This window comes from Mycotypha africana (assembly GCF_025528875.1).
Source record: "Mycotypha africana strain NRRL 2978 chromosome Unknown BDF20scaffold_6, whole genome shotgun sequence".
In the NCBI taxonomy this organism is placed as follows: domain Eukaryota; kingdom Fungi; phylum Mucoromycota; class Mucoromycetes; order Mucorales; family Mycotyphaceae; genus Mycotypha; species Mycotypha africana.
In genome coordinates this window covers 182,140-200,520 of record NW_026515730.1, presented here as the reverse complement: position 1 = coordinate 200,520, position 18,381 = coordinate 182,140, and the positions used below count along the sequence as shown (strand labels likewise).

Below are 18,381 nucleotides of genomic sequence, written 5' to 3'. Positions count from 1 at the left end.
ATCAAGTCAAAGTGCATCAAATCACGCCTCAATAAGTTTTTTGGTTTTTTTTTTGGAAAAGGGCGGAACAGGACGCGTTGACAAAAAGAAAGACCATTTCTATACTTCATCGTACACTCTCTATATTTTACATCACTTATTTTATAATTATACTTCACGAAGAAGCTTTCTTATATTTTTGACACGCACAAATGTATTTTTTTTATTTAAAAATATAATTCAATAATCTCAAAATGTTACTTTTATACACCTTATACATATATTTTCAGACTTATTTCTTCTTTTTGGTATCGAAATTACAGTTAATATATATTCTTTACTGATCATAATAGTAATCTTCTGTTATCATTAAAGATCTCTTTTCTTTTTGCTTCTGTCCATCTTGACCGAAAAACGTTACTTTTTTAGCCTGATGTGTCGGTTTGACATTCCAGTAGTAAGGGTCAGCAGTAGGTTCGTCGTTATCTTTCGGCGTAATAGGCGAATAAACATGAGAAGAACCGCTGCTGCTACTACGCCTCTTCCTTTGCAAATATTTCGTATGTACAGGTGGAGGTTTGAGAGTAATAAGTGGTGGAGGAGCTGTCGTTGCAGTACCTGATTGTTGTGCAAAAGAAGGTGTTATAGTGGCTGTGGTATCCTTTTCAGCAGTAGAAGCACTGAAATCCCAAGTAGTTTGTAGGAATTCGAGTTCGTCCCAAGAATCTTCGTCGTCCTCGTCGCCATTTGAAGATGAATGGCTATTATAGTAGGTAGTGTTCTTGTCCTGCTGCAGCAATGCGGCTTTTTTCTGATGGCTGTTGGACCTTGTCATCAAATAACTTCGTTTATCTAATTCTGGTCTTTTTGAAAAGTACTTTTGTAGTAATGACGGGCCTTGTGCTTTCTTGATGAATGAATGATTTAATACGTCACTGACTGACATACGAGTCTGTGGATTCTTGTCCAAACACTTGTCAATGAAGTCTTGAATAGTTGGACTGGGGATATAGCGGCATTGATTGCTATATAAAGTAGGTGGAGGATCGTCTACAATCATGGAGAAGATCTATATAGTAGGTAAGGCGCTGTTAGCATAGGGTTTATTTTATGTTACAGTTTCCCACCATACACACTTACAGTTATTGGATCAAATTCAGCAAAAGGAGGTTTACCACAGGCCAACTCGATAGAAGTAATACCAAGCGACCATATATCTACTTTTGTATCGTAATCTTGATTCATCAAGATTTCAGGAGCCATCCAACAAGGTGTACCGACAAAAGACCTCCTTGCTTTTTTGGGTATATTGTGATTGGGTATTTGTAGCAAAGAAGAAGAGTGTTGTGGTGATGTTGGCGCGTGAAAATTCAAGTGTCGTGCTGGCAGAAGGGACCGAAAACCTTCTGTGATGCCATCAACTGTTGTACTGTCAGGTGAAGATAACACCGACTCTGATTGACTACTACTACTGCGTTGATGTTGATGTTGCTGTTGCTGTTGCTGTTGCTGTTTCTTGCTTTGCAAGTGATTTTTGAGAAAGAAGTTCGTATGTTTCGGTATATCGGCAAGATTGCTTAATAGATGATTACTAACTCCAAAGTCCGCTAATTTAACGATACCCGAATCGAAATCTAACAACATATTAGCAGATTTGATATCTCTGTGCACCAACTCATTACTGTGAAGATAAGCTAGACCCTGAGCGACTTGCTTAATTATACAAGCCACGATATTTTCTGTGAAGCCGACTTTATGACATCTGGCTAGCAAGTCGTGACAAGAGCCGGCAGTCATTACGGGTGTAACAATATAAAGTTGTGATGCGTGTACGAAACTCTGATAGACTTGCAATAAATGAGGATGTCGACAAAGTGTCATGATTTGTATCTCTTTTCTCAGCGATTCTAAGCGTGAATCATCCAAGCCAATTTCTTCCAGTTGAACAGTTTTGATAGCAATAACTGAATCAGTAGGCTTATGAATGGCTGAATAGACGGAGGCAGTTGCCCCGGACCCGATGGTTCGTAGTATGTCGTAATCCTCGGCTTTGGATGAATAAGGATATGGCGTGGTTGCGGTCTGCTTGTAGTCCTCTGACTGATGCTTTCGAGAAATGCTGTTAGAGTGCCTTAACGAATATTTCTTTACACGACTGACTAATTCTGAGAGAGATTTCTGTCTAGATATTGAAGGCTTTTTTGAAGCACCGGTGGTCGTTGTTGCCGTAATGTTGGTGGTAGTTGTGGTTGGCTGAGGTATGTCTTGTCGAAATAGCTGAGTATTCAAATCAGATGGGCTATTTTTCGTTTCTGTAACGGTTTTTGATCTACCACGTCTTTTATTGCTGGACAATAAGTGACTGAAAGATGACGAACGGACAACCGTAACAGGTGAAGGTAACGGAGATGCCTGATCCATACTAATGGTGTATTTGATAATATTTTATTGAAGCAAGTGTTCGGAAGGAGGAAGGGAAAGAAGACAACCAAAAAGAACCATCTATTTAAATCGTCAAATGAATCACACAAGAGGTATTTAAAGTTAAATGACATAAATTACGAGTTGTTCCAGATTTCTATCAGAAACGATAAAAAGTAAGGGGCAAAGATAAGAAGTGAGGGGCAATCGTTTGCGTGTGGAGTACCAAAAATAAACTTCTTTTATGCTTCTACCATATGCAGTTTTATAAGATGCTGACAAAAGTATAAGTAGCAGTAAATATCTTGATTTCTTTTGAATAGCAGATCGTGAATAAGTTATACGTGTAAATGAACTTATGACTAGTGATCAGTTATAAATTTCAATTTATTAAAGATTTTACATTTGGGAAAACTCCATTCACTATTAGTTCGATGAAAATCAATACCGTCGTACGAGAATATCCAATTTGAATTACTATACTCAGTACTCCACATACGCACAGCACACATTTAAAAGCCCATGTCAAGGAGGTTCAATGGCTCGATACACTGACAGCACTTTGTGAAACAGGCTCCACAACTAATATTTTTCTTTCTTTATAATAAAGATGCGCTATTTTTTCAGCACATTGTCTTAAAATAAATACATACTCATAATGCTTTCGTGGCGGCTGTAACTTAAGAGTAATACTACATTGCTTCACTCCCTGTTTGAAAATATATCATTTTGCTACTCTTTTGCTACTGATATGCGTTGTCTAAATTTAGTCAATTTAATTTACTTGTGATTCGTTAAAAACCAAAAATAATTTTCAGGAACGAGAAAGTTATATATTAGATGGCCGAAAAGCATCCAATGACATTACTTTTGCTTGGGTATAAAAAACATCTAACTTAAGGCCGCCGCAATAGCTTGTCGGCAAAAATAGAGTATTAATGCAGAGCCTGTAGTGTATTCATAATCACTTTATTTTACAGGTATGCTATCGTTTGTTGTCTATTATCAAGGTTTATTTTGTTGAAATTAAATTACGCTGTGTTTAATTAATGGTGATCAATCACCGCTTATATATAGTTCATCAGGATGAACGGTTAATGACAAACATTTAAAAACTATACAAGGTGAGACAAACAATTTCAAGTTGTTATAGCGTTTATAGAGCACTTACGATATGTAGATCGGTTGTTTTATTAACATGCATGATAGTCAAAGGAGAAGATATACGAAAGCTGCGACTTGAGCACGAAATGATACAGTTAGTAAATACGGCATGTTTATCCAGCACGTTGAAAAAAGATCAATTATAATTGCCTAATGATGTTTTCATCGTTCATCAACAGTTTTTGTTCGCGTACTTAACTATATATGTTATTCACCGCCTCTGATAATACCGTTAAATCTGGCTTTCTATCATCGATCATAAAGGCATGAATGTTCAAGCCATCGTTTGTTCTGAGTTTTACCAATAGCTTTTTAACCATGGATATGTGCTTTTTATAGCAACAATAGATCAACTAGCAACTCTGAAAACAAAAAACGCGCAAACTATCTTACGGTTCATGAAGCATTAATGGACACATTGGCAATGCTGCGTCGTTAAAATACAGCCCTTCAGCTGTTAGTATCCAGACATTAGGTTTATTGAAGCATGTAACAGAAGCTATCCAGCAAGCTTAGTGATCGATTGGAGGCTGTGCTTCAGAGTCCACGTTCCTAATTAAAAATTATAAAGCATCGTAATCTTGCTTTTACTCAGGTAGTTCAATCACTCCACAATTCCAGAAAGTTTCTCATGCCTAACTTGTATGTACAGCTGTGGTTGCGTGCAAGCAGGATCGAAATGCGGCATCAAGGTGACAGCTTTTCTGTATGTCTAGCATTTTCATGCTCAATTACTATTATGACTGAAGGATAAATCAATATTTTGTCAGCTTAGTAAGAAAAAGAAGCGCTAACTCTTATCCCGTGCTTACTATGTTATCAAGTTGGGCGCTTGATTTAATCATGAAGTTCACTTTGAATTCAGTGAACAGGTACATCAAAGCAAATATCACAAGTACTATTTTTTTCCTCAGGAGTGCTTATAAATTTGAAATTGCTCATTAAAAGTGTTGTGAGAAGTTAAATTATTTCATTTTCATTCTGAGGCTCTTACTATAGACGCCTGCAATTGCTTTATATGGATGCAAATCAATCAAGTTAGCATAAGCTAAATGAGTTGAGTAAATGAAAGTCCGCTGTCAAGAGATCACAATTGTTACAGCAGGAAGGGCTAGATTCTTTTCTGTGTCTTTTCTTTTTCTAATATTTTGTATCATTCTTCACATCTTGCAAAGCTAAAAAGAAAGTAACAGAAGAATTTGCGCCTTGATATAGTACTAAGCAATTTTTCTCTTCGTTGAACAATCGAATTTTATTTTTAGCTTTTCTGCAGCCTTTTTACTTTTGTACTCTTTTTACAATTCTTATTTTTTACTTCCTCCTTGGCTTTTTTACAATAATACTATCAAGTCTTTACTTATAATTAGAAAGAGTTATACGATTCTTTTCATATATGGCATCCAGTTTAATGCATACACAACATCCGCTACCTCCAGATTTAAACTTCTCGGACGGCTTTTGGGTAATCTTGAAACCGAACAAGAAGAGAACTCTGCAAAAACATTTGACTTTATATGAAACAGCGAATGGAAAAGTAACAATTCATACTTTACTTTCTAGGATGACCATAATAAAGGCGTGGATATTATTATGAGTCGATTAAGAAAATCTAGAGAGACATGTGAAGAGATCAGAAAAATTTATGAACTTCGGTAAATGCGAAGGCAACATTTCCATTTGCTTAGAAATTCAAAAGACCCTAAAAGAAGCTTTAACGCCAACTATCATTTTTAGAGCCAACATTGAACAAGACTATGGTGAACGTCTTTTGAAACTAGCACAAAACTCAAGAATTGGAGAGTTCGAAGAAAACACATTTGCTGAGACATTATCACGGATTCCTTCCGCCCTTGAAACAACAGCGAGAGCACATATCGATTTGGCTCAGCAATTAAAAGATCACCTTGAGGCACCGCTGGACGGATTTGTCAGAGATCAAAAAGATTTAAGAAGAGCAGTAAGTCTATAATCTTAGCCATTTTGAAGACTTATGAATGCTAATGACTAGAGCCTTTTATTTATATCCATTTAGCAACAACAACAAATCGAGAAATCAAAACAATTTCGATCTTTATATCAGGCTGATGTTTTACGAGTAAGCGACGATTCCTTGTAATGATTGTCTATTTAAGCTTCCAACGACTCATTTTAATCTTGTGGTATTTTACATAGGCTAAAGAATGCTATTCTTCTGAATGCAATAAATTGATAGCGTTGGAACAATATTTATCAGATATAAAAAGTAATACAAGACCAGCATCTGCAGATGAAATATTAAGAGTAAGTGTATATACCATTTCTAGATTCGTTCATGTTATATACTCATTGTCCTCACAATAAACCTAGATTGAAAAGGAAATCGAAGAACAAAAGAAAATGGTAGCCGTAGCAGATCAAGTTTATAAAAGGTCAATAGACAATTATAACGCAGGCAACGAAACATGGGTCAATGATTGGACCAATGTAGCTAATATTTGTCAAGAAATGGAGGTGAAAAGGATAAGTTACCTTAGAAGCACACTTTGGTCGTAAAGTTCTTCAAACTTTGAAGTTTATGGAATTACTACGTTACTTATACTGCCAATTGTTACTTCATAGATTCGCTAACATGATGACAAGTACATTCAGTATTGATGAAGAGGTAACACTGCTTTAATAAGAGAGCTAATATGAAAAGCGTTACAGTTACTAACTTTGCAATTTAAGTGCTGTGATCGTATTCGTACTGCATTAGAGATCACAGACGTTCAGAAAGATATTCAAACCTTCGTGCAACGTTATGGTACAGGAAATAGAATACCTGGTAATGGAAGAATTGTGAAAAACGGTTACACATTCAAAAAAAAAGGTATTAACCTTCTTCGTCATATGAACAAAGGGCCGTTATCGTATGGACAACTTTATCAGTTACCACTCAATAGTGAATCTTCAACTTCTTTACTACAAGCAACTTCACATCATCATACCAACAATGAGAGTAATAAATCATTAACCGTACCTAATCCACGACAAACATCTTCATTAGATTCACTCCATGATACCAACAATCCTATTAACATCACAAATGGATCACGCTCGGCATCTGATTCTTTTATCTTGCCAAAGACGCAGCCACTTGTCACAACTATATTAACAAACCCTGATGAAGAACTGAAATCTATCGATCGACAACTACAACAATTGGAAATACAACACAATCCTCAACAGCAGCATGCTACTTCTGGAGCCTGTGGTACGGATAAAGAACAAGACATTCATGAGAATAATCACCTTGCCACCTCTCCTCAACAGATTTCAGTCAATGGAGATGCTAGCAATAATGACGCTAATAGCAAAAAGAACAGCAAAGTCGACGATGATGTAAAGATTGATGAGAGACAACAAAGTACATTAACAGATCAGAGTAATGGGCTCGTAAGCACTGCGTTTAAAGAAGTGGAAAAGATGCTAAATCACAACAATAGTACTTCTTCTGCCGTTCCTGTATCACCAGCAGAAGCAATAGAAGCTCCTACGCGGGAACAACATTGTAATCCACCGGGGCCTTCAACAGCCGCAGAAAAGGGGCAACAGGAGATTGGCTCGTCATCAGGGCGGCAACCATCTTTATCAGCCTTGCAGCAGGCAATGCAATCCGGTGATTCACGTCCGATATCAATTGCAGATGACTTTTCTAGTGGAATATACAATGCTTTGGGTATTAAAGATGATAGAACAAGCCAATATGATCAAGTTAAAGCAGAAGGCAAAGAAAAAAGCCCTTCTGTTGCTCATCAGTCAAAACCGTCAGCAATAACAACGACGGCTGCTGGTGGTGCAACGATAAATTTCGAAATACCCATCGCAGCTAAACTTGATTCATCCTTATCCCATGATAAGGCACCTTCCATTACATCCAATGGCGGAAGATCACAAAAATACGCTCCTACCCCCAATCCAGCTTATCTTGCACACAATAAGCAGAAAGAGGGCAATCAGCTTACTGAAGGAGAAACAACAGCAGTAGCCGAGTCTTCGACTCAGCAGATAACCACTAATCGGCAAGAAACAAGTCCAGACCAGCATTCAGGAGACAAAGGACAACCAAAGCCTGAATTGTCAGACGACAGTAACATTTTATCCAATATACCGATCATTAAGAAATTGGATGAGAACAGTCTGAAAGAGAACGAAGACGAAGACGAAGAGGACGATGACGATGCAGAATATCAAAGATGTCATATGCCTCGACTACCACCGAAGGATGAAAAATGGGTTATTTCCTCCATTCGTCGACCTCAGCAATTACCTGTTCGCTCGATAAATGCCACAGTTTTTGACGGTACAGCTGCTTCTGCTCGCAATAATATGACTTCGCTTGCCAATAGTGTACCTATGAGTAAAAATATTTCTCAGCAACATCAAGATGGTGAACAGCAACAGCAGCAACATCAACCTAAACCTCACCGCCCTATCGTACCCTTGACTATTGAGATTCCAAATTCTGTTGTCGGTAGTAACGTACAGAATACCGCTCAACAAGTGATGCAAGAAGGTAGAAAATACCCTCAAATGTCTCCTGTTCAAAAAAATCTATACGCTTCATCGCCAACACAACAGCAGCAACACTCTTTGATGAAGCATGGCAGTAATGGTTATATAAATCAACAGCATGATAGTATGGAAGCGGACAATGGTGGTATTCGTCCTGCTCCTTGGCACGACGAATATACAGTTGATCCTATGACGATGAATAATATGACAGCAGCAGCAGCCGCCTCTGGTTTCGGTGCGTTAGATTCATATCAACAACAGCAGCCTCCCCTAGCCAATAACTTTCATACCAATAGTACTATGAATGGACTACCAGCACAACAGCAAATGCAGTTGAGACCGGATCTTATGCTTGGACCGCGTGCCTCTTCTTTGAAGCTTACAGAGCAAGAATTACAACTTCAACAACAGCAACACCAGCAGCAACTATCCCAATTGAGACATTCGTATCAAATAGATGATGGCACTGTCGAACCCGATAGAAAAGCGTATACGAATGGAGCAATAGCAACAGCAGCAGGGGGAGGAAATAAGCCGGCGAAGCAATCAAAGCAAAAAGAAAAGGAAAGCTCAGGTATAAAAACGGGCAGATTTTCATTGGGATTCTTTGGCGGAAATAAGAAAGATAAAAAGAAGGAAAAAGAAAAGAAAGAAGCCACTACAGATCAATACCACCAACAGCTGCAACGACCCATGAGCCATCAACAACAACAATTCTATCAGAATGGTCCTCGTGAATTATCGCAAAACGACGTCAGAAGCAGTTTCAGTGGCAGTGGCCACGGTAATGTAATGCAAGCTGGACAGCAAACATTTGGAGTGCCACAGCAACAAAGCACCATGCCTTCGACACCTAGCAACAACGGTAATAATGTCATAAATAGTAGGTTTATTGGTTTTGCAAAAGCACAGTGGCCGTTCCAAGCAAGCATTGACGGTGAAATGTCAATTGATACAGAGGAAATCGTAGGCATTATCCGTAAGCAAATGGATGGTTGGTGGGAAGCCGAAAGAATTGGCTCTGTGGGTACAGGACAGAGAGGTTTAATTCCTGGCAATTATATGTTGGACAATCAACCACCGCCACAGGGAGCATCTATCCAGCATACTTAATATCCAAACCATCTTTTTAAGATCACACCCCTGCCCTCCTCTCTCTGTTTATCTTATTATTAACATATCCTTATTATTTTATCTCTCTTATAAGAACTCCTTTTTCTAACTGTACACTTTTTGTATATCAAAAACTATTTAATATACTAAATATTTCAGACTCACTTATTTGTCAGTCAAATTTCCTATATAATACTATACTTGTATACTTTTAATATTGATCAAAAGTCAAATAAAAACTCGAAAGACTGCTGGAATAAGGTCAACAAACGAAGTCAGGCAAGAGGCACGTCTTATCTTACATAAATCAGATATCATTGTAAAGTCACACAAAGGTTACTGGATACATAGTGGGTGCATACGGTCAACAAATCATACACACGCTCACATAAATTAATAGGGACAGAATGGAGAGCAGGAAGCAACACGACGGACTCCAAATGACGTCGCCGCATGAAGAGCAACACATAGCAACTTTTTTAGGAGTTAAAAAAAAAGGTATAAATCCATCTGCTACAACACTTCTTCTTAACTGTTTCTCCTCATTAACAAAGTTGCTTTTTTCGATCGAAAAGAGGAAAAGAAAGAACAATACTTAGAAGTCTTTCATTATTTTCCTATAACCAAAACCCGCCAGCAATCATAAAAGACACGCAACCTTACAACGACTCCTTTTCTTGATAACGCACGCACATACGCTTCGAACCAACCTACTTTCAGTATCATACTACAACCGATAGCTTTTTGACAACAAGATGCCAATCAACGATGCGAAATATATTAAAGAAGTCTGGGCCGAGAACTTAGAAGAAGAAATGACCTACCTTCGTGATTTAGTGGAAGAATATCCATATATAGCTATGGTTAGTCTAATCTGTCACCTATTAGCTCTCATTGACCTTTCTATTCTCTATTGGAAACCAATTCGACGTCTAATGCAATTGTAATTTGATGTTGTGGGCTTAGGATACAGAATTTCCTGGTGTCGTGGCAAGACCCATTGGTACTTTTAAAACTTCATCAGATTATCACTACCAGACATTAAGATGTAACGTCGACCTGCTGAAGATAATTCAACTGGGAGTTACTTTTGCAGACCAGTATGGGAATCTACCAAGCAATGTGTGTACATGGCAGTTTAACTTCAAATTTAGTCTAGCGTAAGTGCTTAACAAACGAGAAATGACTTATCGTCAAGTAGCAGTGGTAGTGTGAATAGCAGTATGAATAGCAGTGTGATTCAGCTCCTTGCTCGCAATCAAGTCAATTCCTTTTCCTAAAAAGGATGTGAAAAGTTTGGCTCACTTTCCGTTTTGTTTTCTGAATATACAAATAGTGATGATATGTATGCACAAGATTCCATTGAATTACTGACGAAATCTGGCATCGACTTTAAAAAACATGAAGAATATGGAATTGATGTCGAACATTTCGGTGAATTGTTGATCAGCTCAGGATTTGTATTATTAGACGATGTAAAATGGATATCATTTCATAGGTAGATAGATATTGTAACTTTTTTTTTTTTTACAAGTTTGGAAGCATAACCGATATACTGACAAAATATCAACAGTGGGTACGACTTTGGTTATTTGTTGAAAGTATTGACATGCTCAGTTATGCCAGCGGATGAGACAGAGTTTTTCGAGCTACTTCGAACCTACTTTCCATGTATATATGATATAAAATATCTGATGAAAAGTTGTAAAAATCTAAAAGGTGGTTTACAAGACATTGCAGATGATTTACAGGTTGGAACATTAGAATGAGAACGATTAATAAGAGGACAATTGATTCTAAATCGAGTACTTCTATTTTGGAAAAAGGTGGCAAGGATTGGTCCACAACATCAAGCAGGAAGTGATAGTTTATTAACGTGTACAACATTCTTTAAAATGCGACAAATGTTTTTTGAAGATAATATTGATGATCAGAAATATCTGTAAGTTTTGAAGAAGGACACAATTGAGCACAAGTGCATATTGTCTGACAAAAAGCTATATCATAGTGGCTATTTGTATGGTCTAAAATGTAGCCCGAATAATGCAGCAACGGCTATAATTAATCTCAACACAGCAAATATTCAAGCACTTACAACAGCGACAAATAATCTTTCATTAGCATCGTCATCCATATCTGAAGACAATAAAGTGAACGGGAAATAAACGACAAAGTGAAAGCATAGAGAATAAACGATTCAGTCCTTATAGAGACCTTCTTTTGATTTATGTTCTAGCCTCAATTCAAAAGTACACGACTATTACTATGTCATTTTAATCGCTTGTAGAGTGTCACAAAGTTTGGTATACGTGTTTATTTCTTTAAAAATGTAGATGATGCTTTTGCTTGGAGAGGTCTTTTTTTTCGGTTATCCTTAAGCATATGTTTCATACTTAGTAATTCAGAGAAACTAATCTAACTGTTTTTACAACTTGGGTTCTTCAGTAATGAACTTGGAACCTTTAACAATGTTACCCTTCAATTCAGGAACGGCAGAAGCAAACAAACCTTCTTCGAACTTGTTCAATTGACCGATAGGCAAAATCTTTTCAACACCGTTAGGGCCCAATTGAACAGGAACCGAAAAGAATTCTACATCTTCACCAACCAGCTTTTTAGTATCAGCGGCACCTTCCTTATCGGCGTCCAAATCAACATAGGTACATTCTACAATGTTGAGATTACCACCTACAGCAGCTTCAACGACGTTTAAGGTAAAACGAGCACCGGCGAGGGCCATAGACAAGGTAGCGGAACCTGCACCATCCTTAGCCTTGACTACTTCATCACCACCGAATTGAATACGATGGGTGACCTTTTCAATTTGTTCCTGAGATAATTTTTCAGTGCCAGAGACTTGAGACAATAAAGGTAAAATAGTGACACCACTGTGACCACCGACGACAGGAACACGAAGAGATTTGGGATCGGCTTGAATGAGTTCTGCGACAAAGGTGGAAGCCCGGACAACATCCAAAGTAGTAACACCGAAGATTCTATAAAGAAATAAAGAAACAAGGTTTTTTGTGTTTAGTATAAACAAACAGAAAAAAGCGAGCTGTACCTGATACACAACCACAAATTGCTGAAGAAATCGTCTCTCTAACCCAAATTGATTAGGGGATATATTTCTGTACTGGTCAAATACTTTACCTTCTGGGGTCATAGACGTTCATTGCTTTGAAAACTTCAGCAACAATAGGCACAGTAGAGTTGACAGGATTAGAGATGATAAGCATGAAAGCCTTGGGAGCAAACTTAGCAGCAGCAGCAGCGAGGTCGCGAACAATACCGGCATTGATCTTGAATAAATCATCACGGCTCATTCCTGGCTTTCTGGGAACACCAGCAGGAATAACAACTACAGTAAAGATCATTTGATAAGTATATCTAACGACCGGTGCCCCAACCAATAAAAAATGAAAATATTTTACCAACATCAGAATCCTTGATGGCTTCCTCAAGTTGGTCCTTTCCAACATGTCCAGTAACCTTTGATTGAGTGTTAATATGACTATTTTATTCAGTTTCGAAATATGAGAATTTTTAGTGTTTCTACACGAACTATAATTTGTCCTTGTTTGTTTTTCTTATGAATAGGTAAAGTAGATTTTACCTTAAATCGGCAGCAACACCAGGTGTATTTACGATATCATAAAGTGATAAATGAGTAATCAAAGGTGATTGCTTCAATAATAAAGAAAGAGGTTGACCAATGCCACCAGCAGCACCACAGACAGTTACTTTGACCATTATGATTAATAGAAAATATACAGATAATGCAACTCAGAAAAGGAGTAAGTAGAAAGAGAAGAAAAAAGTTGAAAAAAGCGAGAAGATTTGAGTTTTTTTCTTATAGAAAGTTATCACTGTAACAATTAAGAGTTTTTTTTATGGGAGAAGTCTTTTTTTTTTTTTGTCACTGTGCACGCCCACTTGAGTTAGTTCATCTCCCGCCTGTAACTTTCCCCGCATAAAGCTTAGTGTGTATTTGTGGAGGACAATGGGGCGGCGGGCCAAATAAAAGAAAAAAGTTCACATGAATCCGCTTCCATAACGCAAACGGCAAAACATTTCAGCAACATGTGAATTTAGACTTCTTATAGTCTAGAATCAACAGCGACATGTTGCTTTTAAGGTACTCAACGTCCAACTTTAGTGTGTCGATGTCTTATATTCCACTTTTGAGACAGGCTTCGATGAAGCGACGTTATACTTGTAGTATATTACCCCACATTTACAATAAGTTTCACTTCCATTTCCATTTCTTGGCCTTTGAAACCAACTCGAAACGCCTATTACAAGCAGACAATATGAATCCTATGCGAACTTGTTATATAAAGTAACTTCCGGCATTTTCTTCTTTTAGCTTTGAATGGGGTCGTAAAGGATCCGTATTTCGCCACCTTACGGTTACTCTCACAATTTCCGTTGCAATGTAACCATTTTTTGTGTACTTGACATCATTGGCTTTGTCCGGACTGCCGACTCTATGGTCTGGGTCGCTGTACCGGTACATAATCATAAAAAACTTTCAAGCAATAGTAATTAGTCTTTATATCGTTTCCGACGTTTAAACTGAATGTCTATAACTCGAAGAGATCACATTTGTAAATATAACTGGAGTTGCAGCCGGGAAAGACCGCCAATAATTTTTTGCTTTGAGTACAAAAACAGTAACAACAGCGAACTTCTACTATATCAGCACTGGGTTACTAGTGTTTCTAGAAAAGAAATTGTGCCACATCATCAAGTAGTGGTATTGAAAGTAGAAAAGTGACCACTCAAATGAGAGTAAGTGTCGCTCGTACCTATCCTTTCAAAAATCTGCACATGAAGACGTATTTGATCGTTATACTGCAAACAGAAAACCGTTGCTTATGTGTGTGTCTCAACAAATCGTTTGCAAACGGGTAATAGAGCTTATTACTTGTGTTAATTCAGAACAGTTGCAAGTCTCTGATTTGCTGTTATCAGACGTTCGGATATGACTGTGCCATAAAGCTCTTCAAATTAAAAGCCTACGCATTGATGTACACAAAGTTGCTATAGACAAGACAACAGATAAAAGCTGTGTCAATACCGAGTGTTAGGCAGTAATCTAGAATAACACTTTTCTAATTCCCGCTCAATTTTTCTAACAGCCTACAGGCAACGTTGAGGTCGTCTGAATGTTATCGGTGCAGCGTCAATAGCACTCAGATGCAGCAAATACTTACTTCAAATAAGCTTAACTACTATAAATGTAAGTTAAACCCAAAATCGCTGTAAGAACGACGCTCGGCATTAGATCTGGTTTGCCCATTTTTTATATAATTCTTCCGAAATTATCGTACTGGGACTCGAAACCGTGTCAATTACTTGATGATCAAATAAGGAGCCCTTAGAGACGGCACAGTAATTCATCAATTATCATCGAAATGGTTTAGGAAGGAGGGTTTAGTACAGCTGAAGTCGACAATAACGATTACCAACACTTACTACATAAACTCTGAGCAACCTTTCAGATATCACTGCTCCTTCCGTGGAAGTAATACACAAACAATGCCAACTACAATAAGACTATCATCTTTCCCATCTGATTCAACTTATCAAACTGTAGTATTGAGAAGTCAACAGAATGACTTCATGCAGCACCTACGGTTTCTGTTTAACAGAAAAAACAATCTAGAAGGAAAGGAAGCTTTACCATTTTAGGTTTTTTTTTTTTTAATAATTTTTTCTTTTTACCAGGGCACAAAATCACTCTCACATACAGATCTCCATAATTTGAATTACATGTCCTCTTTCTTGCTTTATTCCTACTTTCTCATTACAATCAAAGCAGACAGACTCTTTTTCTGCTCAGATAACAGGAATTGCACTAACAATGTCTAACGTAACAGATAAAAGAGTGATCGTGGCTACACTGTTCTTGCCCCACACGGTTGATTTTCATATAAAAGAGCAGAATAGAAAGAAACTCGCCACTTATACTACTTCGTCTACAGTCGATACACATTTTACAGTTGCTAATGGAGATACCACCAAGAACTCAGTACCAACCATCGATGAATCAACTTCTGGAGTTCCAAACCTCATCCAAAGTTTAGTCGCTCGTCATAACCATTATCAACAGCAAAAGAAGCAGGATCTTAACAGAAACAGCAATAAATCTGTAGATGAATTGTTTGATTTTGCTCAGCCTGAAAAGTTGGTTCAACCGAAAAGTAAGAAACAATTATTCGAAGAAGAGCAACAGCAAGACAAAAAAAACGAAGGAAAAGATAGTGTCAGTCATAGTAGTCTTAGTGCTAATTGCTTATCTTCCAAAGTATCTTCATTACCATCTATTTCGCCTGTTAATGCGACTGCTGCTTCTTCGTCATACAATGATGATTACAGCTGTCCTCGTCTATTTGAAGAGGCTACTTGGTCTGTCAAACCATGTACAATGGGTAACATCGGATTAAACAATGCGTTATTTAGTATTCAAAATCAATTAGTGGATTTGGCTTGGGTCGGTACACTAGGTATGCCAACGGATCCTTTATCGCAAAAAACAAAAGATGATATATCAACTACTCTCGAAAAGGAGTATAGCTCCTATGTAGTCATGCCGAACGACACCGTTTTTGACGAACATTACAATCAATATTGTAAACAGGTAATTAAGTAATTTTTGCGAGTTCTGGTTACTCTAAGATGGCTTGCATACTCACATAGACTTTTGGATGAAACAGGTTTTATGGCCTTATTTTCATTATGTGGTCCAAGACGAATTGCAGAATATGATGTATCAAGACAAGCCATATAAATCTTATAAGGATCTAAATCAACAATATGCTGATAAGATTGTACAAATTTATAAAGAAGGAGATTTAAGTAAAGGACGATCAAAACAACTTCTCCCTTTCAAGCTTAGTATTACTAACGACTATATCAATATGTCCTTCTATTAGTTTGGATAAATGACTACCATTTAATGCTGTTGCCAGGGATGATACGTAAAATGCTGCCTAATGCAACCATCGGGTTCTTCCTTCATATCCCTTTTCCAAGCTCAGAAATATTCAGATGTTTGCCATGTAAGTTGCTCTATCTTCGTAGGTAATCTATGATTCATTTGAGTTGTAGTACTCAGGCATACTGTTTCGATATAGCCAGAAAGTATTTATTAGAAGCCATGTTGCAATCTGATGTCATTGGATTCCAAACCTATTCATTCGCACGCCATTTTTTACAAACGTGCTCACGCATACTATCGGTCGATGCTACACCTTTAGGAGTTCAACTGGATACACACTACTGCTCCGTTCATATCCATCCCATTGGTATTGATGTTCTCACGCTTAATCAAAAAATTGGAGATCCTCAGGTTGCACAATGGATGACCAAACTCAAAGAAAAATATGCTGACAAAAAGTTGATTGTGGCTCGCGATAAACTTGACTACATCAAAGGAGTGCGACAAAAGCTATTAGCGTATGAGGATTTTCTGACACGTCATCCAGAATGGCATGGCAAAGTGGTTTTAATCCAAATCGCCTTATCGACCTCAGAACAGAATGAATTACGCGCTCACATTTCAGATGTCGTGTCGCGTGTCAACGCCAACTTTTCTAATTTTTCCTACCAACCCATTGTCTTCTTACATCAAGATATCTCTTTTCCGCAATACTTGGCTTTGTTAAGTGTAGCAGATGCATGTTTATTGACGCCTTTACGAGACGGTATGAATTTGACGTCTCATGAATACATCGTGTGCCAGAAAGAAACTTACAATCCGCTTATTTTGAGCGAGTTCACTGGAACATATGGAAGTTTCGGAGCATCCATCAGAGTCAACCCATGGGATTACAAACAAGTGGGAGATGCTATCCATGAGGCTTTGCTCATGAATCAAGAAGAGAAAGTGGCGAGATGGAAAGAGTTATATAAAAGTATAGAAACAAACTCGGCTCAACAATTTGCTCAAAATATCATCGCACAATTGTCAAAAGTTCATGCCACAACAATGGGACGAAGATTCAGTGGGCACATACCACGTTTGCAACCTGACACGATATCAAAAGCTACTGAATCAAGGCTAAATGGCGCTGGGAAACGACTGTAAGTATACATAAGGGTACCTATAGACCATCATTATACTTAAGCACTCAATGATGGTACATCTGTGATACACTATAGCATATTATTAGGTTATGGAGGAACTCTAATTCCACATGGAAAGCCTCCTAGTGCTAAGGATCTGAGTCGTATCACCCACTTACTGGCAAAGCTTACATCCAATCCAAAAAATGCTGTGTACATAGTTTCTGGAAGAACAAAGTCCAACATGGAAACAGACTTAGGATCCATCCCTAATTTAGGCTTAAGGTAGATATAAGTTCATTCAAAGATTTGAAGGGTAAAATATGTTAGGTCAAACATTCATCACCAAATCACCAATATAGTGCCGAAAATGGATTTTACTTGAAATACAGAGGCAAAGATGGATGGCAGCAGGTATATGATAATGTTGACTTTTCGTGGAAACCAGCCGTAAGGGAAATATTCCAATATTATACAGAACGTACGCCTGGTGCTTACGTCGAAACCAAAGATACATCCATTGTTTGGCATTACCAATCTTCGGATAACACATCACAATATGCGTAAGTACAATTTTTCTTCCTTCCTTTATCAGTAACCACTAACTGGTGAACGAAGCTCCAACGAGGTAACTCACTTAGCATTTCTGTTTTCAAACATGCATTTACATAAAGATCTTGGCAAGCAGCAGAATGTCAGAATCATATTGCTGACTCTGTCAATAAAAACTTTGCTGTTCATACTGTTATTGGCAATACTACTATCGAAGTGCTGCCTCACGATCTCAACAAGAGTTCTATCGTCACTCGTATTATTCAACATGAACAAGAGGGAAATAATGCTTCCACAATTGACTTCATTTTAGCCATAGGTGACGATCGATCAGACGAAGACTTGTTTCATTACTTGAAAAATCATCAGACAATCCTCTCGTCAGATCAACAGCAGCAAAAAGTTGTCATCACCTGCACAGTAGGTAGAAGAAGTACAGAAGCAAATTACTTTGTGGCAAATGTAGAGGCAGTGTTGGATACACTGGAACAGAATTTTCTTAATTGAGTTAATAAAAACCAAACTTGATGTATATACCAATATCAT

The 18,381-nt window shown here is 37.7% G+C and overlaps 6 protein-coding genes across 6 annotated transcripts; 4 read left to right on the top strand and 2 right to left on the bottom strand.

Moving 5' to 3' along the window:
• Positions 1 to 316: 316 nt before the first annotated feature.
• BDF20DRAFT_835885 (kinase-like domain-containing protein) lies at positions 317 to 2,400 on the bottom strand (the record flags this gene model as incomplete). Its single annotated transcript, XM_053078897.1, has 2 exons — positions 317 to 1,048; positions 1,120 to 2,400. 2 exons carry the CDS (start codon positions 2,398 to 2,400, stop codon positions 317 to 319), a joined length of 2,013 nt encoding a protein of 670 aa, XP_052935333.1.
• A 2,557-nt stretch (positions 2,401 to 4,957) lies between these two features.
• On the top strand, positions 4,958 to 9,210 carry BDF20DRAFT_913426 (uncharacterized protein; the record flags this gene model as incomplete). Its single annotated transcript, XM_053084068.1, has 9 exons — positions 4,958 to 5,026; positions 5,125 to 5,216; positions 5,299 to 5,521; positions 5,597 to 5,659; positions 5,737 to 5,844; positions 5,911 to 6,092; positions 6,163 to 6,205; positions 6,271 to 6,367; positions 6,443 to 9,210. The coding sequence occupies 9 exons, from the start codon at positions 4,958 to 4,960 to the stop codon at positions 9,208 to 9,210; spliced, it is 3,645 nt and encodes a 1,214-aa protein (XP_052935332.1).
• Positions 9,211 to 9,965: 755 nt separating this feature from the next.
• BDF20DRAFT_913425 (ribonuclease H-like domain-containing protein) lies at positions 9,966 to 11,375 on the top strand (the record flags this gene model as incomplete). The annotated part of the gene is made up of 6 exons (XM_053084067.1): positions 9,966 to 10,073; positions 10,177 to 10,370; positions 10,547 to 10,708; positions 10,784 to 10,961; positions 11,037 to 11,152; positions 11,219 to 11,375. 6 exons carry the CDS (start codon positions 9,966 to 9,968, stop codon positions 11,373 to 11,375), a joined length of 915 nt encoding a protein of 304 aa, XP_052935331.1.
• Positions 11,376 to 11,635: 260 nt separating this feature from the next.
• On the bottom strand, positions 11,636 to 12,963 carry BDF20DRAFT_835882 (malate dehydrogenase, NAD-dependent; the record flags this gene model as incomplete). Its single annotated transcript, XM_053078896.1, has 4 exons — positions 11,636 to 12,206; positions 12,364 to 12,571; positions 12,645 to 12,724; positions 12,827 to 12,963. 4 exons carry the CDS (start codon positions 12,961 to 12,963, stop codon positions 11,636 to 11,638), a joined length of 996 nt encoding a protein of 331 aa, XP_052935330.1.
• A 371-nt stretch (positions 12,964 to 13,334) lies between these two features.
• Positions 13,335 to 14,262, top strand: BDF20DRAFT_835881 (uncharacterized protein; the record flags this gene model as incomplete). Its single annotated transcript, XM_053078895.1, has 4 exons — positions 13,335 to 13,552; positions 13,600 to 13,723; positions 13,939 to 14,004; positions 14,155 to 14,262. The coding sequence occupies 4 exons, from the start codon at positions 13,335 to 13,337 to the stop codon at positions 14,260 to 14,262; spliced, it is 516 nt and encodes a 171-aa protein (XP_052935329.1).
• Positions 14,263 to 15,079: 817 nt separating this feature from the next.
• On the top strand, positions 15,080 to 18,342 carry BDF20DRAFT_835880 (glycosyltransferase family 20-domain-containing protein; the record flags this gene model as incomplete). Its single annotated transcript, XM_053078894.1, has 7 exons — positions 15,080 to 15,856; positions 15,933 to 16,074; positions 16,152 to 16,299; positions 16,327 to 17,301; positions 17,380 to 17,568; positions 17,646 to 17,846; positions 17,958 to 18,342. The coding sequence occupies 7 exons, from the start codon at positions 15,080 to 15,082 to the stop codon at positions 18,340 to 18,342; spliced, it is 2,817 nt and encodes a 938-aa protein (XP_052935328.1).
• Positions 18,343 to 18,381: the final 39 nt, after the last annotated feature.